General features: G+C 47.6%; 1 protein-coding gene across 1 annotated transcript; it reads left to right on the top strand.

The window, feature by feature from the left end:
• The first annotated feature begins 3 nt into the window (after nucleotides 1–3).
• Nucleotides 4–21,487, top strand: GID4 (GID complex subunit 4 homolog). Its single transcript, XM_027567889.1, has 6 exons — nucleotides 4–434; nucleotides 5,724–5,783; nucleotides 10,677–10,784; nucleotides 16,719–16,820; nucleotides 18,439–18,569; nucleotides 21,323–21,487. Exons 1-6 carry the CDS (start codon nucleotides 246–248, stop codon nucleotides 21,384–21,386), a joined length of 654 nt encoding a protein of 217 aa, XP_027423690.1. The 5' UTR covers nucleotides 4–245; the 3' UTR covers nucleotides 21,387–21,487.
• Nucleotides 21,488–21,718: the final 231 nt, after the last annotated feature.

Here is a 21,718-nt window from a genome sequence, read left to right as displayed (position 1 = left end):
GTGTGCGAGGGCAAGTGGGGAGGGGGACTCAGCTCAGGACAGGGAGGCCCTGCTCGCAGGTCCCGGGGTCCCGGTGGCAGCCGGAGCGCTTGGTCCGCAGGCAGCAGGCGGGTGGTCCCCCCTCCGCCCCCACCCCGCGCGTGCGCGCCCCGGCCCCTCCCTCCCTGCCACCCCCCTCGGCTCCCGCGCGGCGGCGGCGGTTCCTCTCCCCCCTCCCCCCAGCCCTGGCTCCGGGGGACCCCGCGATGCCGGTCCGCACCGAGTGTCCCCCGCCGGCCGGTGCCTCGGCCGCCTCCGCGGCCTCGCTCATCCCGCCGCCGCCCATCAACACCCAGCAGCCCGGCGTGGCCACCAGCCTGCTCTACAGCGGCTCCAAGTTCCGCGGCCACCAGAAGAGCAAGGGGAACTCGTACGACGTAGAGGTGGTGCTGCAGGTGAGCGCCGGGCCGGGCCGGGCCGGGGCCCGAGGGCCTCCTCGCGGCGCTCACGGGCCGTGCCCGCCGCCGGCTCCTCGAGCCCGCAGCCGCGGACCAGGCCCTCGCCGCCGGGCCTCCTGCACCAGGCGCTTCACCCCCTGGGACCTGCCCAGCTGGTGTCTCACACTCTCCAAGCCCCAACCCTGACCTGCCCCTCACACCGGAGCCTGTCGTGAGCAGCTCCTGGCCGACCCTGAACACTCTCCCAGACCGTGACCGGCCTGGCTGGGATCCGGAAGCCCCCCGTGACTGGCCACCCTCAGACCTGAGTCCTTCCTCCCCAGGACCTGTCGCCCCGAGATCAGCTCTCCCTCCAGTCCCTCTCAGACCCTGAAGAACTCTCCTTTGGTTTCTCCTGACTCGGGACTCTACCCGTGGCTGGGCCCATGTCAAATTATCCCAGACCTGAGACAGTCCTCCCCCGCCTCCCGTTTCCTCTGTCCCAGGGATCCTCAAACCCTGGGGCCCTCCTGCCAGGATTTCTTCCTTGGGAGAGCCTAGTTAGTCCCCTCCGACCCGGGATCACACTCCCTCCATTAGCCCCTGAGCCCTGAGAACCTCCTCAACCCACAACTGATTCCTAGCCTTTGGTACTTACACTCTGAAGACCAGGCACTCACATCCTGGGTGCTGCTGGGTGGAGCTCCTCCCAGTCTGTTGGGATCTTGCCTCCTGCCCCCCTCCCCCGCCCCCAACCCGGAGCTGCCCCAGTCTCTTCCTGGCCCAGGCACCCAGCTGCCCCCAGCCCCAGGCCTCCTGCTCTAGGCTTCTCATGCTCCCTACCTCCATTATCTGGCCACCTCCAGTCCCCTCCCAGTCTCCCCAGCCTACCTCCCCAACCCATACCTTCATCTTCCTCCTCCTTGGCTCCAGGGGACCCTCTTTCTGTGTTCTTAACTTTTATCTGTACTGCCAGGGCTTCCTCCCAGTCTCTGATACCCATGTGCTGGGAAATCGAACTCACCCAGTATTATCTCTCACAAGGTATTTTCTTGCTGTCTGGGTACCACCCCCCACCCCCCCCCCCATTTGACCTGGATTTCTATGTACCTGCTGCCAGCCCCTGATAGCTTTGGAGCTGCTGCTTTACCTACTCTGGCTCTTCTGCATCTCACCCCCTTCGTGCAAATAGTAACACACTTGACATTTTTTTTCCCCAGTCAGTGATCAACAGTAGTTCATACTTCTCTCTCCCTTCCTTGCAAAACCTTCCTGTGTAGCTACCCTTGCCTGCCTCAGGACCCACTTTCCTCCTCCCTTTGCTCCTATTTTTCCTTAGCCTGATGCCCCACCTCCTAGGCTGTTCCCCAGAACCCCTCCCCATCTGCCCCCTTGAAAGGCCTTACAGAAGTTTTGAGGACCTAGTGTGCCACCTTACCTCTCCCATGTGTGAGGACAGAACCTAAGATTGTCTTTCCCTTATGTGCCCTCAGCTCTTCAAAAATGTTAAACCTTGAACAGCCTCTCTTCTGAGCGAGGTCTCCCACCCAAAAGACAATGGGGATACATTTTCTTTCTGCTAACAGCAGAGCATCGTTGGCCTCTTTTTTCTCACTGTTTTGGGGGAATCAATAGTTTCATCTTTTTTCGGTTTGGAAAACTGCATCTTCACGTTAATTGTATCTTTGGTCTGTAAACTTAACTTTCTCTCATGAGCCGTGGTATTTATAATAACTGGAAAACTGTTGTGACTGATTCACTCAGTCTTCATAATTATATGCCTAATGTGGTGATCCCTCTTCTCTTTTGTTTAAAATGTGAGAGTTTAGTGTGAAGGTAAAGGCTTTTGCTTTTTCTTTCCTTTTTTTGTGGGGGGCAACATCATAAAATTTTGGCAGTGAGATCTTGGTGTGGGTCATGTTTGGAATGATCTCGAATTTGTGCCCATTGTTTAATTTGACGGTTTCTGATGTGGTAGTGGACTCCTGGCAGGGTCGCTAAGTGTCAAAGAGAAGTCGTCTTTGGCTTCTTCAGCAACTCCCCCATTCTGTCGTTGGTGTGTTGTTTCTGACGTCCTGTCAGGTGCCCACTTCCTTGTGAACCAGTTGAAGTGGTGATTGAGTTGGTGCAGGACTGACTGGTCTCAGGGCAGCCCAGAGCAGAAGCCTGGCAGAAACTTCAGTAGGATGTCTGCTGGTGGAAGCCGTGGTCATGCGCAGGAATGCTGCCCTACATCTGGATTGGTGAGCTGTTTGTTCATCATTGAGACAGTCAGTGGCATGTGAATTGCCCCATCATCACCCTGGTTTTTCAGCTGGGACCAGTTTCTTGGACTCAGCCTTCTTTGCTGCTTGCTTTCTTTTTTTCCTAACAGCTTTATTGAAATATAATTCACCTACCATGCAATTCACCCACTGAAGGTGTACAAGTCAGTATTTTTTAGTATAGTCACAGAGTTGGGTAGGCATCACTGCAAACTAATTTTAGCACCCTTTTATCACCCCAGAGAGAAACCCCACCCCTTCGTCGTCACCCCTCTCCAACTCTCAGCAACCACTCATTTTATTTTCCCTAAGATTTGCTTATTCTGGCCATTTCATATACATGGAGTCATACAATATGGGACCTTTTATGTCTAGCTTCTGTCGCTGATCGTCACATTTTCAAGGTTTGCCCACGTCATAGCGAGTGGCCGTGCTTCGTTATTTTTTATTGTTGCATAATAATCCATTGTATGGATATATAGCATTTTGTTGATCCTTTGAGCACTCGGTGAATATTTGGGTGGTTTCCACTTTGGGGCTATTGAGTAATGATGCCGTGAACATTCCTGTATGAGCTTTTATGTGGACACATCTTCATGCGTCCTCGGTAGATACCTGGGAGTGGAATCCTGGGTCCTGTGGCAGCTCTATCCTTACCATTTTGAGCAACTGCTACACCAATTTCCAAAGCACCTACCCCATTTTTCATTCCCACCAACTGTGTGTGAGGGTCCAGTTTCTCCACAGCCTTGTGGACACTTGCAACTTATTGCCTGTCTTTTTGATCGCAGTCATGCTAGTGGGTGTGAAGTGGTATCTCATTGTGGTTTTGATTAGAATCTCCTTAATGACTCACGATGTTGCACCTCTTTCTGTGGGCTTTCTGGAGCACTTTTTTTTTTTTTTTTTTTTTTTTTTTGGAATTTCCAGTTTAGAGAGTTCCCCAAACCTTTGTGAGATTCTGGCTGGGTTTTCCTTGTTGCCATTGTTACTGTAACTACTCTGTTTCTCCTCTGCCATCCAGGGAGCCAAGACCAAAGTGAAGGCCAGGGTCACAGTGAAGGGGTACTAGAAAGAGCAGCTGTTGGACACAGCTGTGCTGTGAGACTTTCTTGCTAAACATTTGCCTTGCTATCTTTCTCATCGAGATGCTGGCCTGGCATTCAGTTCAAGTTCTCTGCATTGTAGTGTATTTGAGTTCACCAACCGTCATGGAGATGAGTTTGGGCAGAATGGGAGAGGCACATGGTTGAACAGAGGCCAAATTGAAAGTCTGATTCTTGAGCGTGTGATAATCTATGCAAAATGTTAGCCAATTTCCAGTTCAGTTTTTAATCTTATTAGCAGGTATCCTGGCCACCTGATACCCTTTCCAGCAGCTGTGAAACCCCAAACTATATTGAATTCAGTGAGAATTGCATACATGAAATTTAAGGCCTCAGGTTAGAGCTGTGTGTCCTTTAAATAAAGTTCTTTGCTGAACCATGTTAGTGCAGATCAGCCACTTAAGATCGCATCCAGCGCCAAGGCCAGCCGATGAGGATATTTTAAGTGTTTTGGCAGTTTTTACATGGACTACCTTTGTCACCAGCACCAAACTGTGGGAGCATTTCAGCTTCACTGAAGCCCGTTTGCTTTGGTGCTGACCTCATCTGGCCGATTGTGTTTATTACAGTTTTTAAGGATTGCCTGAGTGATTTATGGTGTAGATGAAAGTAGTTAAGTCCCCGAATCTGATAAATACCACAAAACTTTGCTAGTCTCTTAAAACGAGACCTCACTTAACGTGTTAAAATCTCAACATGCCGAAGTAGCATGGTACTTGGGTTTGCTTTCATTCCAGGGGTCTGCTTTGTAAGGGAGCCCAATTTATCATGAAATCTGAAAATCTGCCTCTTCAGGATCGATCTGTGTAGATTTGGGTGAAATGTATCAGTCCAGGTGCACTCAGCTGCAAGTAACCATACCTACTTCAAATTAGTTTAAAGAATGAGTGAATCCAGCATCTCAGATTACAAGAAGCTTGGAGGTGGCTTGGTTCCAGACTGGCTCATTTAGGGGCCCCATTTCCTTCCATGTTTCTCTGCTGCCATCCTTAGCATTTCCTGGCCTGTTTGTCCTCTTGGTCTCTAGATGGCTGCCATGGGCCTGGGCACCATGTGCAAGTCCTGCCACCACCAAGGGAAGAAAGAAGGCCTCCTCAAAAGCCAGCATCTTGCCCAGAGGCACCCAGGAGACTGACACACATATCTGATTGGTCAGAACTGGGTCACTCACCCCTAAACCGATGACTCACAAGGGGTCAGGGGCGCACATCTGCCTTGGATCCATCAGGGCTGACCAGGTCTTGTAGGGGCCAGGGTGGGTGCCAGAACAGGATCTGGGCCCTGGCAGCATGGAAAAGTAGGAAATTGGATGTTGGGTAGGCACGCTGCAGTGTCTCAGCAGCCCATAATTGGTGGATACTCAGCCTCAAAATCTCCCATGCCTGTTACCCCTGTTTATTTTAGCCTCCCAACTCTTCACCAAGAAATAGGCATTCGTCTGTGAAGTGGGCAGAGTGAACACTTAACGATATATTCCGATCTAGGGTCAGCATTTTGGTTTATAACTGAAATTTTTGCTCGGGCAGTCTTCATACGATGCCTTTCCTGAATGTGCTGCCCATTTCATAAAGAACTAATGCAGGATTGTGCTTAGTGTAAATATAGGGGAGGAGTACACTTCTGAGACCCACGGGAGGCCTGTGTTGAGCGAGCTCGCTGCTCCAGAAAGGCACTTCGGTCTCAAGATACTCAGCTAAAGGAGGTTGAGAAGGTCCTGGGATCAACTTGCTTCGTCTGAACAGGCCCGTGGGTAGGGAGGACTCACGAAGCTCTCAAAGGCCGGTGAGCCCTGGCCAAGCCCGGCGGGCACCAATCTCCAGGCCTCCCTTAGCCTGCCTGGCCTGTGACCTCAGGATGCGTGGATTTCCACAGTACCCCCAGCTTGTCTCCCAGGGGTTCCTCCATTTGTAACAAGATTGTGTGTCCTTTCTTTCCAGCATGTGGACACAGGGAACTCTTACCTTTGTGGATACCTGAAGATAAAAGGCCTTACTGAGGTAAGCACTCCTTCAAATGAACTAGAACTAGAACTAGATGGTGGGCCGCATGCCTGGCATTCGCAGGGTGTGAAGGGCCAGGAGCATTGTGAGGCCTGATTGCAGCGCCCTGAGAAGTGTTGTTATTGTATTTCACACACAAAGCATGTAGTTTTGATGTGCCCTGTTGGAAAGTGTATGGATACACAAAACTTTAAAGTTTATAAATAAGTCACAATGTTACCAACACTGTTGATTTTCTTTTTAATCCTTTGGTGGGGAAAAAATAGAGTAGGAATATGGCTACCCATTGTCATAAGTTTAATGGTTTCTGGGATACGCATGAATCCGTCCAGAACTGAAGACTTTGGCATCCCTTAAACCCCTTAGCTCACTGGAACAATGAAAGGTGATCATCTAGTTCCTAGCTGAAGGAGCTGCTGTGGAAAATGTAGGCTGTTTTCCTTTCTCTGAACCAACTTTTTAAATCTCAGAACTTCTGGGAATATGGAAAGCAAGAAAGAGCATCCTTTCTTTCCCTGCTAGTGAGCAAATAGGAAGAGGGAGGAGGGGACGGAGCTGGCCGCCTAACTCCTCCATGAGGGCCTGGGCCTGACCTGGCTGCCGGGCCCTGTTGACCTGATCATTCCTCCGTGTCAATGGCCTGGCTCCACTGAGGCTTAGAGAGGGCCGGAAGGACGTCCCTGCTTTGCCCCTTGCTGGTGCCGGGGCAAAGCAAGGAAAGAGCTTTCTTTCTCTTTCTTCATCTGTAAAATGAGAATGAAAAATACCCTCTCTGCTACCGTTGTGGTGAACACAGCACAACGTGTAGCGTTGTCGAATCACTACACTGGCCCGAAACCCATGTAATGGTGGCATCAACTAGACTTGGCTAATAGAGGGCGCCTGGGTGGCTCAGTTGGTTAAGCGACTGCCTTCGGCTCGGGTCATGATCCTGGAGTCCCGGAGTCGAGTCCCACATCGGGCTCCCTGCTCGGCGGGGAGTCTGCTTCTCCCTCTGACCCTCTTCCCTCTCGTGCTCTCTCTCGTTCTCTCTCTCTCAAATAAATAAATTAAATCTTTAAAAAAAATTTAAAAATTAAAAAAAAAAAAGAATAGAACAGAATAAAATAAGCCTGCGCTGTTTACTCCGGGGGCTTGTCTAGAGGGGAAGAAACAATGTAAGAGCAAGAGGGGACTCCAATGTGATACAAACTGAGGGATACTAACGAAGGCCCTGAACATCCTCTGTCTTGAAACAATTGTTTCCATCTCTTTGATTCACTCTGGTTCTCCAACTTCCCTATTAGAAGGTTGAGAATTGTCTGTGAAGTTTGTTGTTGAGATGAAAAGGTAACCTGTTCCTCGGCTCCAGAAACTTATCCAGTAGAGAAGGGGTAGAAAATGAGAGCAGAATGAAGGATTTCAGCCTTTGAATTTACGGTAGCAGGAAATACACAGAATATGCTCAACCCATAGGCAGCCAGATGTACCTACTGAAGGCAGAACATAAACAGTTGGCTTCATGAGGAAACCAGCAGAATCTGGCACGTGGAATGCTACCACTGACTCTGAAATCAGCCACACTGGTCGTAGGAAGGTGCACAGAAACGGCAAGTAGCATTAAGAATCCTGAAACGGGGGCGCCTGGGTGGCTCAGTCGTTAAGCGTCTGCCTGCAGCTCAGGTCATGGTCCCAGGGTCCTGGGATTGAGCCCCGCATCAGGCTCCCTGCTCCACGGGAAGCCTGCCTCTCCCTCTCCCACTCCCCCTGCTTGTGTTCCCTCTCTCGCTCTGTCTCTGTCTGTCAAATAAATAAATAAAATCTTTAAAAAAAAATAAAATAAGATCATTTAAATGATTGGATTTTAGCCCTAGTCTTCCTCGTGCCTACAATAAAGAAAATGAACTATTAAATTGGAGGTAATTTTTGTCTCTTAGCTACCTCACATTCACAAATGAACACAGTTTTTAAAAAGTTTCTGTGCCTTCTGGAAATGAAATCCCAGAATTGTGAAGAATGGGTGTCAGGTAACATTTTCTTTGTAATTCTGAGCCAGCCACCAGTGGAGAGAGGGCACATTTCTAGGGAGGCCCCGTGGCTGGCACAGGGTCTAGGAGCCCAGCCTTCGGGGAGTCATGGCCCGGCCCTCCACGCACTCACTAGACGGATTTGGAAGCTTCTGCTGAGGTTGGGCTAGACTTGTCTGAACCAAGGAGATAGGTCACACTAACCAAACTCACCGAAACCGATGTATACACAAGAGTGCTCGTTTACTCATTTCTAAAATGAGGTACGTGCATGTTCCAGAAGTTCCCTCTGACTTAGTAGCCAATCGGGTGTTAATCCCCCAGGAGGTGGGTCTACATGGAAAGCCAGACCCATCACTGGAGAGTTTTTGGTGGGCCTGGAATCCGTGTGGGGAGTGATTTGGACAACTGAAATGGCTGAGAACAGCTAGACCCACTGTAGGAAGCCTTTGCCTGCTTTGGGGGTGGGGGTTGCTGGCTACGTCTCTTCCTCTCTCGCTCGTTGCCTTGATATCCCTCCTGCAGATAGTTTTTCCTCTGGCTCTAAAAATTACCGCCAGGGGGCGCCTGGGTGGCTCAGTCGGTTAAGCGATTGCCTTCGGCTCGGGTCATGGGATCCTGGAGTCGCGGGATCGAGTCCCACATCGGGCTCCCTGCTCGGCAGGGAGTCTGCTTCTCCCCCTGACCCTCTTCCCTCTCGTGCTCTCTCTCTCTCATTCTCTCTCTCTCAAATAAATAAATAAAATCTTTAAAAAAAATAAAAATAAAAGTAAATAAAAATTACCGCCAGTCTGGCTATAGTCAAGTGCTTGAATTTCCTGGTCCTGCCCTGAGAGATATTTCATCTTTTTGGTAACTTCTGTACCTATTGACTCTCATTCATCAGGCAGTATTTCTTTTATTTTAATTCTCAGAACTTGGGGGTACCTTGCAGTCACCCTGATATATTGCCTGAAACGTTTTCAGTGCAGAATCAATTCATTAGGAAAACTTGTGATTTGAGCCATAGTATCTTCTTTGTATTGTAAGAGAACCACTTTATCATTTTCTTCTTTTCTGTCTTTTTTGTGGAAGTTTTAAAAAAAAATGTTAAAGCCCAAACCTCAGAAAATCCATACATCTAGCTTTCCATTTAAAATCTCAAGGCAGGTACTCACTGATACAGAACTTTCTCTCTTAGTAGTTCTTCCTAAAACAGATAAGCATAATTTAGTTTATACTTTTATTTTGTTTATTTATTTATTTATTTATTTATTTTTAAAAGATTTTATCTATTTATGAGAGAGAGAGAGAGGGAGAGCACGCACGAACGGGGAGGGACAGAGAGAGGGAGAAGCAGGCTCCACACTGAGTAGGGAGCCTGATGCGGGGTTCCACCTGACCTGAGCAGACACTTAACTGACTGAGCCACCCAGGCACCCCTATTTATTTATTTTTAAGTACTCTCGACACCCAATGTGGGGCTCACACTCACGACCCTGAGATCAAGAGTCACGTTCTACTGACTGAGCCAGCCAGACGCCCGTAGTTTGTACCTTTAAAATCAGGTTTCCATTTAGGAAATCTCCCCTTTAATTTCTTCGCTCTGTATATGTAAATGTCTGTACGAGGAACCCAGACCCTGAGTTGGGGAAAGGGATTGTGGTTTGTCGAGGAGGGTGCTATATATTTTAGAGTTCACTGTTAAGACCACGGATGGCCTCGGTGGTGTGTGGTGAAGCAGGCCCCTCCAGTCCAGAGTGGAGTGCCTGTGGTTGTGCTGTTTCCTGGAAGCTGCTGAACCAGCATGGCAGTATCTGCTAGGGGCGTCCCCAGCTACGTGGCAGGTCAAGCTGAGAGACGGAGCAAAGCCAAACAGATTTACTTTAAACATGTGTAAATGTTTGATGCAGAATAAGAGGGGCCTACATAGGGCCTGAAACAGAAAGTGGTACCTCTGTGGTCCCAGGGACATTAGGGCTGTAATCCACAGTTTGCCAGGCCAGGGACCATCATTATCACGTTTCCAAGAAACACCAGGGGCTGGCAGGCTGGGCTGAGGGGTTGTCCAGTTGGTCTATTAGTTGGTTGGTTTTTTATAAATGCAGAGAAATGGTAGACTTCTTACAGTGCTAACTTTTTCTTCCATTAGTTTCTTTCAAAATCTTTGGGGCCTCCTTATTAGCAGGTGAACAAATAGCAAATAAAATTGACAAGAGTATTCTAAGCACCCAGTTAGGATGACAGCTTATTTTTTCCCCATGTGTTTCTGTTATTTTTTCCCCATGTGTTTCTGATTTTCCATTGTAGATGTGATTTACATATATTTTCCCTAGTGTAGATGGCCTTAGTTCATATAAGAAATGTATCCTAATATACCAAGGTATTCTGAAGAAAAAAAAACAAAAACCCAAAAACCCACCCCTGGAAACTTGAAGAATGGGCACAAAAGAGACAAATGACTGAGCTAGTTTGAGAACCAGTGGCCAGGCCAGGCGTAAGGGAAGACTTAGCTGTGAATGCTGTGATTTGGGAGCCTTTTTGGGTGTTTTCCTTGGAAAGTAACATCTACAGTTACTATCTGCTTTGTATCCTAGAATACCCAGAATTTACTTGTCTAAATTCTTTTCTGAGTGATCAGTATGTAACAAGTGAAGTCGAAGAAGGGTTCTCTGCTTCCGGCAAACTCCATAAAGTCCAAGAGACTTTCTGGGCACCTTCAATTCACATTGACTCTGCAGCCATTAACAGATCACTGGACCTAACTCAGTTTGGGTCATTGCTTAGCAGTGTGATCATTTTTTCAGAGTCCCAGGAAGAAGTTAAAACCAGGTTGATTTTTCCTTTGAGAAAGGTAAAAACTCCCGTTTGACATCTTATTTTGATATTTGGATTTTTACCATAGGAGTATCCAACCCTTACGACTTTTTTTGAAGGAGAAATAATCAGCAAAAAACACCCTTTCTTAACGCGGAAGTGGGACGCAGACGAAGACGTTGATCGGAAACACTGGGTAAGTAGATATTTGTCTCCTCTGGGCCCCCCAGGCGCTGCTGGAAAGCCAAGGAACTTAGCTCTCAGGGTCTTATCACTGTCCCCTGTTCTGTCACCTGTCCACTGTTCCTTCTCATCTCCTGTCTGCGGGGGAGCCCTGGGAAACATACCGCAGAGGCCTCTGTTTTCAGGGTTAGCACGAGGTGGAGATGCAGTTTCCAGAAAGCTGCTTCTCCTGCCGGCATCTCCGTATGGGGAGAGCCCCGGGGGAGCTTCTCACCCAGCTCCACACTGACACGCATGGTCTCAACTTCAGCATCATCAGGATGCCACTGAAAATTCCAGCTCCCCCACTTTTAACTGTCAAGTGTGGGATGTGTTCTCACTCACCAGTAGTGAACATTTTGAGACAACTTAGAGTCACTGTCCTCAAGTCTTTTCATTGGCTTTCACACAACTGTATGTCTTCAAAAATCCATTACTCAACCTGTCATAATAGCCTTCTGACTTAGTTGACCATGGCGATGATGAATTTTGGTTTATTTTATTATTATTTTTTTAGTTTTTAGTTTTTTTTTAAGATTTTATCTTTAAGTAATCTCTATATCCAACGTGGGGCTCGAACCTGCAGCCCTGAGATCAAGAGCCACACACTCCACCGACTGAGCTAGCCAGGCGCCCCGATGAATTTTGGTTTAACATTGAAGAAGTCTAATGTGCTCACCCTCTAAACCCACCCAAAGTGATTGCATCAGTAATGAAGCCTCTAGAACTCCTCCTGCTTCCCACTGCCCCTCTCACCTGGCTGTTCAAGCTCTCTCCTGATTCTGGCACAATAGTCCTTGGACAGGACTCCCTATTATAGACCCTCGTCCTAGTTAACCTTACAGTAGATTAGCCACTTTGCTTGTTAATGTTTTCTACTTGACATAAGAAAGGAACATCTTTCAGATGCTGAGTTTCAATTAATTTAATTTAAATTATTTAATTAATTAAATTTAAACTTGAGCTTTTAAAGCCATTTTTTGTAAGCTACATGTTTTGGCTGTTGTTGCAAATAGACACCGAAAGTCAGCCATTTGACTTTCGAGGGAATGAACAAGATCTGAGTCTCTTAGGCTGCTCAGTTGGGGAGCTCGAGTGGGGCACGGTGGTGCCGGCATCAGGGAGCAGAGTTGGAGGTCTCCCGGCTGCCATCTGGTCCCGCCCTGCCCGATGCCGGCTCTTCCCATGCTGCTCGAAGCCTCACAAGATGGCTCCTTTCTCTCTTGGATGGCCCCAGTGGGAAAGCTCTTCTTGTACTGAACCACAGCCTGTCTCCCATCCAACTTGGTTGTCCATCTCAAATTGGTTCTACAAAAAAAGCAAGGTCTTTGAGACTCAATGAAAAGTCAATTCTAAGCTAGGTCTGCTGCAAATCAAATACCTGGAAACCAGCTGTTAGTGTTCCAGACTTCCACCAGAACACCAGAAAATATCTGGTTCTCCTTTGCTAGGCTGAATTGAAAGATTTTGAGTGACAGAAGGACAAAGAAGGCCACCCTTGATACGGTAGGATGAGGAGCTTGGCCTCTGGGCCCTTCCTCATTCAACAGTCCGGTCCCCTTTGCAGTACTCAGGTTCCCATAACTTTCCCAGCCCACTCCGGAGTCCCAGAATCCCCTGTGGGATCCCTGTTTGTCAGGAACTCGCAGTGCCTGATACAGGCATGCCCCGGAGATATTGTGGCTTCCGTTCCAGACCACCACAATAAAGTGAATATTGCAATAAAGTGAGTCAAATGAATTTTTTTGGTTTCCCAGTGCATATAAAACTTATGTTTATGTGATACTGTAGTCTATGAAGGGTGCAATAGCATTAGGTCTAAAACAACAACGTACACACCTTAATTTTAAAATACTTTATAACTAAAAAATGCTCAGCATCCTCTAAGCTTTCAGCAACTCCTAATCTTTTTGCTGGTGGAGGGTCTTGCCTCAGTGTCGATGGCTGCTGACTGATCTCGGGGGGTGGTTGCCGGAGGTTCATTTGGCAGTGGCAATTTCTCAAAATAAGACAACAATGAAGTTGACCACATTGATCAGCTCTTTGTTTCACAAACGATTTCTCTGTAGCACGAGGTGCTGTTTGATAGCATTTTGGCCCCAGTAGAACTTCTTTCCAAATTGGAGTCCATCCTCTCAAACCCTGCTGCTGCTTTATCAACTAGGTTCATGTGATTTTCTAAATCCTTTGTTGTCATTTCAACAGTCCTCACAGCATCTTCACTAGGAGTAGATTTTATCTCAAGAAACCACATTCTTGGCTCATCCATGAGAAGCAGCTCCTCATCCGTTCAAGTTTTATCATGAGATTGCAGCCATTCAGTCCCATGTTCAGGCTCCACTTTTTTTAAAATTTTTTTATTGTTATATTAATCGCCATACATTACATCATTAGTTTTTGATGTAGGCTTCCATGATTCATTGTTTGTGCATAACACGCAGTGCTCCACGCAGAATATGCCCTCTTTAATACCCATCACCAGGCTAACCCATCCCCCTACCCCCTCCCCTCTAGAACCCTCAGTTTGTTTTTCAGAGTCCATCGTCTCTCATGGTTCGTCTCCCCCTCCGACTTACTCCCCTTCATTCTTCCCCTCCTGTTATCTTCTTCTTTTTCTTTTTTCATAACATATGTTGCATTATTTGTTTCAGAAGTACAGATCTGTGATTCAACAGTCTTGCACAATTCACAGCGCTCACCATAGCACATACCCTCCCCAATGTCTATCACCCAGCCACCCCATCCCTCCCACCCCCCACCACTCCAGCAACCCTCCGTTTGTTTCCTGAGATTAAGAATTCCTCATATCAGTGAGGTCATATGATACATGTCTTTCTCTGATTGACTTATTTCACTCAGCATAACACCCTCCAGTTCCATCCACGTCGTTGCAAATGGCAAGATCTCATTCCTTTTGATGGCTGCATAATATTCAGGCTCCACTTTGGTTCTAGTTCTCTTGCTGTTTCCACCACATCTTCAGTGACTTCCTCCACTGAAGTCTTGAACCCCTCAAAGTCATCTATAGGGTTGGAATCAACTTCTTCCAAACTCCTGTTCATGTTGATACTTCGACCTCCTCCCACGAATCACAAATATTGCTAATGGCACCTAGAATGATGAATCCTTTCCAGGTCTTCAGTTTACTTTGACCAGACCCATCAGAGGAGTCACTATCTATGGCAGCTACAGTCTTATGCAGTGTATTTCTTAAATAAGATGACTTGGAAGTTGAAATGACTCTTTGATCCACAGGCTGCAGAGTAGATGTTGTGTTAGGCCTGAACACAACATAAATCTCACTGTCCATCTCCATCGGAGCTCTTGGGTGACCAGGTGCCTTGTTACGGAACAATAATATATTTTTTTATTATGTTCCGTTAGCTACTGTATAGTACATCATTAGTTTTTGATGTAGCATTCAGTGATTCATTAGTTGTGTATAACACCCAGTGCTCATCACAACATGTGCCCTCCTTAATATCCATCACCTGGCTACCCCATCCCCCCACCCCCCAAACAGTATTTTGAAAGGAATCTTTTTTTCTGAGAAGTCTCAATGTTGGGCTTTAAATATTGAGTAAATCATATTGTAAACAGATGTGTTGTCATCCAGACTTTGTTCCATTTGTAGAGCACGGGCAGAGTACATCTAGCATAATTCTTAAGGGTCCTAGGATTTTCAGAATGGTGAATGAGCATTGGCTTCAACTTAAAGTCACCCAGCTGCATGAGCTCCCTAGCAAGAGAGTCAGCCTGACCTTTGAAGCTTTGAAGCCAGGCGTTGACTGCTCCTCTCTAGCTATAGAAGTTCTAGGTGGCATCTTCATCCAATACCAAGCGGTTTCATCTACACTGAAAATCTGTTATTTGGTGTAGTGTAGTTGTTTAGTGTAGCGTATTCATTATCTTAATGAAGATCTAGAATCTTCTGGAGAACTTGCTGCAGCTTCTACATCAGCACTTGCGACTTCACCCTGCACATTTGCATTATGGAGACGGCTTCCTTCCTCAATCCTCCTGAACCAACCTCCCTAGCTTCAGACTCTTCTCCTGCAGCTTCCTCACCTCTCAGCCTTCGCAGAATTAAAGGGAGTCAGGGCCTTGCTCTGGGTTAGGCTTTGGCTTAAGGGAATGTTGGGGCCGGTTTGACCTTTTCTCCAGACCACTAAACCTTTCTCCACATCAAAGCCTGCTTTGTTATCATTCATGTGTTCACTGGAGTGGCACTTTTCCTTTCCTTCAGGAACTTTTCCTTTGCATTCACAACTTGGCTCACTGGGCCAGGAGGCCTTACCTTCAGCCCTCTCTCAGCTTCTGAGAGGTCTTCCTCACTAAGCTCAATCATTTCTAGCTTTTGATTTCAAGTGAGAGACATGGGACTCTTCCTTTCTCTTGAACACACCGAGGCCATGGTGTGGTTATTAATTGGCCTCATTTCAATATTGCTGTGTCTCAGGGAAGAGGGAGGCCTGAGGAGAAGGAGAGAGATGGGGGAATGGCCAGTCAGTGGAGCAGTGAGAACACAGACATTTATTGATGGAGTTTCCTATCTTATATGGGGGCAGTTTGTGGTGCCCCAAAACAATGGCATTAGTAACATCAAAGATCACTGATCACAGATCACCGTAACAGATATAAGAGTAATGAAAAAGTTTGAAACGTTGCGAGGATTACCAAAATGTGACACAGAGACACGAGGTGAACAAATGCTGTTGGAAAAATTGTGCCAGTCGACTTACTCGACACAGGGTTGCCACGAACCTTCAATTTATAAAAAAAAAAATGCACTATCTGGGGGCGCCTACGTGGCTCAGTTGGTTAAGCATCCAACTCTTGGTTTCGGCTCAGGTCATGATCTCAGGGTCATGAGATCGAGCCCCGCATGGGGTTCCACGCTCAGCGTGGAGTCTGCTTGAGTTTCTTTCTCCCTCTCCCTCTGCCACCCTGCCAAATAAATAAATGAATCTTTTTTAAAAAATGCAGTATCTGCAAAGAGCAGTAAAGTGAAGTACAATAAAATCAGGACTGCTTATAAATTAGAATCGGAGACATTGTTTTTCACCTTCAAGTTTTCCTGAGTGATATTTAAAGCTGGTATCATGGTGGTACCCTAAAGTCAAGATTCTATATACTTAATCCAGTTAGAATAGAGATAAACGTGTGACAAATTCTGAGTTAACACCTCTGTATCCTAAACTCTATTTATTTTTTATAAAATAATGCACTTATTTTTAAATATTTGAGTAAACAGAAAAGCAAAGGGAAAAAGATCATCTGTAATAACAATATCCGAAGTTAAAACAGATATTAACCTTCTTTCTTTCTTTCTTTCTTTTTTTTTTTTTTACAAAAATAGGATCATGAAACACAGTTTTGTAACCTATTTCTGGTCTCCTTTTTTAAAAGGACTTAATCATATGTTACCCATTTCCTGTTTCCACTTCACTGGCTGGCCCCAAGCCACGCTCCTGTGTCAGAGGACCCCGCTTTAGTAAACCCCTCTCTCCCTTCGGGGTGATGTGCTGGCTCTAAGTTGTTCTGCATGCCTAGTGTTGATTCACTTATAGAGATCTTCTCACTAATCCTTCCTGGCTTTGCTTGTGGTAAGGTGTCCTGAGAAAAGCCTCCCGGAATATCATCCGTTCCCAACCCCGGGCCTTTTCCTGGACCACATTAACTAGGCAGGCGTAGCCCTATGGTGCCTCGGCTGGAGGCCAGGCCCGAGTTCACTGGTGGGGACCTCAGGCTCCCTTCTCCGATCCTCAGCGTTTGCTGCTCTTGTGGGCCGCATCCAGCAGCCATCAGACCTTTGAGAAGGTGGTTGCTGCTGGGCGCAGAAGGGCAGTGGTGACCCCAGCCTTCCCCTCTGTCGATCGGTCCTCATGCTCAATTTTTTTGCTTTCAGGGCAAGTTTCTGGCTTTTTATCAGTATGCAAAATCATTTAATTCAGATGACTTTGATTATGAAGAACTGAAGAATGGGGATTATGTCTTCATGAGGTGGAAGGTAAGGTCCCAGCCCAGCCAGAGCCTGCATTGTATCCAGCACCCCATCTGCTCCCCGGGTCCAGTGCTTCATTACAGTTTGTCTCCATGGAGTGCCTTTACACGCTCATAAAAAGCAGGCACGGCTCCAGGCCACACTGATCAACTGCTGCCATGGTAGACGGTTTGTCTTTGGTAACACCGTTTGGTGGTTAGCAGATGAATTCATGACTGGGGGCGGGGGCGGCGTGGTCGCCCTCAGCACCATCGACTCTCCAGGTTGAGTCACCTCCGGTGTTCTCTGGACTCAGGGGAGGACCAGAGTCGGGCTCCGTCATTTCCTACTCTCAACAGAGAACCCGTCTTAAGTGGCTCTTCCCTCACCACGTCCTAGCCACCAAGCTTCAGTGCCATCTCAGCTTGTCTGGTTCCCTCCAGCAGGAAATGAGGGACCAGGAATGGAATTTGGGTTTTCCACTCACCAGCCCTCAGAGAACTCCATCTGGCTGGACTTGCGAGATTGGCTTTGGGCTGACAAGGCTTTTGTGTTCCCTCTTTTGATAGCCTGGTATTTACTGTGTTCCAGCCGCAGGCTAGCAAAATCATGAAGTGGGTTTGTGACATCATGCTGTGAACAGACACCCACTTCCAACCCCTGGTCCCCAGCCTGCAGGAAAAAGCTGTTTTATCTTGAAACCTTGCCAGCTTTCATGCAGGCAAATCATTTAGAGGAGTTATTCCCAATCTTTAGTTTGTACGGCTAATAATTTGGGGGGGCAGGGCGGGGGTCGTCACTTTTTGCAGAGATGCTGGCCAGGTGCAAAGAGTAAAAGCTGAGTCCACCCTTGCGAGCTTGCCGCCTGGTGTTTGGAAACGTGCCGGCTAATAAAGTACTAAAGGAAGTATCTTGCAAGGTTCTAATTTTAAAATTAATTTTTAAAAACTAGCATTTCAGAGGTTGAAGAAAGGGACGGGGAGAGTGTCTTAAAAAACAAAACAAAACAAAACAGTGGAGTTGTTTGGTCTCCAAAGACCTTCTCAGCATGACTCACTGTGGGCTCTCAGTGGACCTCTTGGGGCCCTGAGGCCACTGACCTCATCTTCCTGGAAGAGTAGGTGCCCAGACGTGGCCTTTCAGCTTGGCCGTAGCCAGAGATCATAAGTTCGCCTCTTCCCAAGGTGCCCGAGCAAGATTAATACCGTTCTGATGGCTGTGGATGAGGTGTCGAGCTTTTTGAGGGGCTGTTATGGGGGCAGTTGGTGCTTGGTCTGCCCTCAGAATGCAGAGGTGATCAGGAACCCAGCACCAGTTCCTGGGGTGGAGCAGAAACTTCCTCTTCCTGGGTCGTTCTGTCTGTGGGCTCTGAAAGGTAGGTAGGTATCGATTCACTTTTGAGACGTGTGGACCATAGAACCTTCTCTTCATTGCCGATCTCAGTGAGCTCAAGACCCAGGCTACTGCATTAGTATCTAGAATGCTGTTGACAGATGGGGTTGAAACGCAGATGTCCGCCATCGTCCAGCAAGCCTGGGCAAGGCCATGTGACACTGGAACCCGAGAACCACCTGAAGGCTAACGGGGAGCCCCAGATGTGGCGGGAGCACGCCGTCTGTTACTGACCTCCTCTGTCTGTGTGCAGGAACAGTTCCTGGTCCCAGATCACACGATCAAAGACATCAGCGGTGCCTCCTTTGCTGGGTTCTATTACATCTGCTTCCAGAAGTCGGCAGCCTCCATAGAAGGCTACTATTACCATAGGAGTTCAGAATGGTAAGGCACCCCGGAGGCGGAGGGGGCGGGTTGCTGCCCGGGCTCTCCCTTCGCTTGCCGAATCCAAAAGAAAACCTCTCCCCCTGTCTCTGAGTAGCTTTTATGCTCTATCTGCATGTGGAGGGCCTCTTTGAATGATCTCAGCTGCCCATGGAGGGGCTCCTATCCCTAACCACAGAGCAGAGTAAATAAGATGAAACCAAAGTGCTCAATAAAGGAACTCACTGCTCAAAGCTTTCAAGCAGTTCTGTATTATCAGCAGTGTTTCTCCCAATCTTGGCTGCTCTTATATTTCCTCCCAAATTTAATCAGTAACTGCAATGTAAGCTCCAGCTATGGACAGGGTGAGTTTTGCTGTTAGCAGCCTTTCTACTTTTGTGGTCACATTCCTTAGATGCCGGCCCCACGCACTCTTGATCTCAGTCTGGTGACCAGGGGCCCCCATGGGAGCTGACGGTCCTGCCCTGTGTTTCATCTGAGGTGAAAGACTGAGTGCCACTGCAAGCGCTAGCTTTTGTCACCTTTCTGGGGACTCTCCTGCCCTGTCACTGCTGCTCCAAGCGCCTTGCTATACCTGAAGAAGGAACCCTATCACAAAATACCTGATTTCCTCTCTGAACGTAGAAACACCGTATTCCCTTCCAGATGTTTTGTAGTTCGGTGACTTGCGAGTGATGCTTCCCTGGCTTGACTCAAGTTCCTTGTTCAGTGGCAGCAAAATGACATCTGCAAATAAACGCCCTTGGGCTCAGCACAGTGTCCGCTCCCCTGAGAGCCACAATTACCAGGATTTCAGTAATTGCTCTGTTTTCAAAGGAGTTTTTAAAACCTGTTATATGCTTTTTTAAATAACAGCGTTATTGAGAGAATTCACATACCATACAATTCGCTCATTGAAAGCATGCAGTTCGGTCATCCTGAATATTCACGGTTGTGCGGCCATCGCCCCAATCAATTTTAAAATGCTCCCCCCACCACCACGAGAAACCCCGTTCCCCTGAGCCCCATGCCCTCTTGGCCCGAGGCAGCCAGCCGACTTCTATAAAGACGTGCCTATTCTGGATATTTTCTATAAAGGGAACCACACACACTATGAAGCTCCTTTGTGTCAGCTTTCTTACCCTCAGCCTAATGCTCAGAAGGTTCGGCCATGTGGCAGCATGGATCAGCCCTTCATTTTTATTGCTGAATAATTTTCCTTCGTATGGATGTACAGTAGCCCCTCCTTATCTGCGGTTTTGCCTTCCGCTGTTTCAGTTACCCGCAGTCGGCCGTAGTCCAGAAGCGGATGGTAGTCCGTGGTAGCCCACCACTTGGTCACACGCCTGCCTCACTCACCTCACCTCATCTCCTCACGCAGGCGTGTTCTCACCTCCCATCCTCACAGCAGGAAGGGTGACTACAGCACAAGAAGGTCTTTTGAGACAGAGAGAGACCACATTCACGTAACTTTTATTGCCGAATATTGTTATAACTATTCTGTTTTATTATTAGTTACTATTGTTCATCTCCTACTGTGCCTAACTTATAAATTACACTTTATCACAAGCTTACGCACAAAGCGTCTATAGGGTTCAGTACTATGCACGGTTTTTGGCATCCACTGGGGGTACTTGAACGTATCCCCCACAGATAAGGGGGGACTGCTGTACCACATTTTATTTATCCATTCATCAATTGATGTGTTATTTCTACCTTCTGCCTATTGTAATTAATGCTGCTGATTGTATAAGTATCTGTTTGAGTTTCTGCTTTCAATTCCTTCGGGCATATACCCGGGAGTGGAATTGCTGGGTCCTATGGTCATTCTCTGACTTTTTAAGGAACTGCCAAAGTGTGTGATGCACCAGGGTTCCAGTTTCTCCACATCCTCTCCAACGCTTGTTATGATGTCTTTACAATTATAGCTACCCTCGTGGTTATGAAGTGGGGTCTCATGGTTTTGATTTGCATATTCTGATGGCTGATGCATTGTCTTGATTTTTCTTTTTTAAATTTTTTTTGGGCTGAGAAATAAACTGCTTTTTCCCGTGCTCCTCCTCACTCCCATGTGAAACAAGTAAGGGGAGAGCTAGCATCTACCCCATGAACTCTTGATTGTCCCCCGGGGGGTTATCATCCCTGTGTGGGGATTGTCCCCGCCTCTGTTTCTCCTTCATCTGCTTAACTCCTCAGAGCACCTCCCAACGGGGCAAAAACAAATACCTCAGAACTCTGATGCTCTCAAGCCTCATAGCCATGTCTAGGGAGGCGAGAAAATGAAGGTGAATGGTAACATAAGCTTTGGGGTTAGCTGGGAAGTCTCTGTATTCCGTGAGAAGTGGGGTGTGCCTCTGCTCCCCGTGCAGTCCTGAGGATGTTCCAGCCTGACGTTCCCCGAGGAGCTGAGGTGCTAGATGTCATAGAGAGGCAGAGTGGAGGGCAGGGGTGAGGCCCAGGGCCCGGGGCTTCGGTCGCATCTTCTCCCAGAGCTCACTCTGCCTCTCCTTTCATAAGATGTACCATAACTGCCTCATGGTCAGAGCACGAGCCCTAAAAGCAGCTCCTCTTACACAGAGCTCAGGAGGATTAACCAAAGAACTAGAAAGAGAACCAAACATGGTGCAGCCGAAGAGGTCTGAGATGCACCCGCGATCCGGTTCCAGCCTGGGGCTCGCTGGGCGCTCCGGTGGTGGGGAGGGGGTTCTGCACCTCTGTTTGGTTTTCAGGCTGCTTAGACCACCTCCCGTTTTCTCTCTCTTCCCGCACTGCAGGTATCAGTCCCTCAACCTAACTCATGTTCCTGAACACAGCGCACCCATCTACGAATTCCGGTGACAGCGGTTCAGAGCAGGAACCAAATAAAACTGAACTTGGCAAAAAAAAAAAAAAAAAAAAAGAACTTTGCCAAGAAAATTGTGTACCTGCCAGAACCAGGAGAACGTGTGTTCCTGTTTCTTCATGAGCAGATTCGCATCAGAAGGCATGAATGTTAACCCACAGAATCCAAGGAGCATGGCCAACCAGCAGGGCAGGCGGAGGGAGTGTTCTCTGTTCTTCCTCCCTCTCTGAGGCAGTTTGGTCTTAATCTGTTTTTAAGCTACCTTAAATGCACTTTTCCTTGCTGCACAGCTAACTTCTGTATCACCGAAAGGCCCATTCCTCCCTCC

This window comes from Zalophus californianus, chromosome 16 (genome assembly GCF_009762305.2).
Source record: "Zalophus californianus isolate mZalCal1 chromosome 16, mZalCal1.pri.v2, whole genome shotgun sequence".
Classification (NCBI taxonomy): domain Eukaryota; kingdom Metazoa; phylum Chordata; class Mammalia; order Carnivora; family Otariidae; genus Zalophus; species Zalophus californianus.
The sequence above is the reverse complement of the archived record's forward strand: the minus strand, read 5'-3'. Positions and strand labels throughout refer to the sequence as shown.

Excerpts from the sequence above, each read along its gene's own strand:
- GID4 (XM_027567889.1), top strand. The coding sequence starts at position 246 with ATGCCGGTCCGCACCGAGTGTCCCCCGCCGGCCGGTGCCTCGGCCGCC. Across the intron at positions 5,784-10,676 it reads AGATAAAAGGCCTTACTGAG|GAGTATCCAACCCTTACGAC; the intron begins GTAAGCACTCCT and ends TTTTTACCATAG. Across the intron at positions 18,570-21,322 it reads TACCATAGGAGTTCAGAATG|GTATCAGTCCCTCAACCTAA; the intron begins GTAAGGCACCCC and ends CCCGCACTGCAG.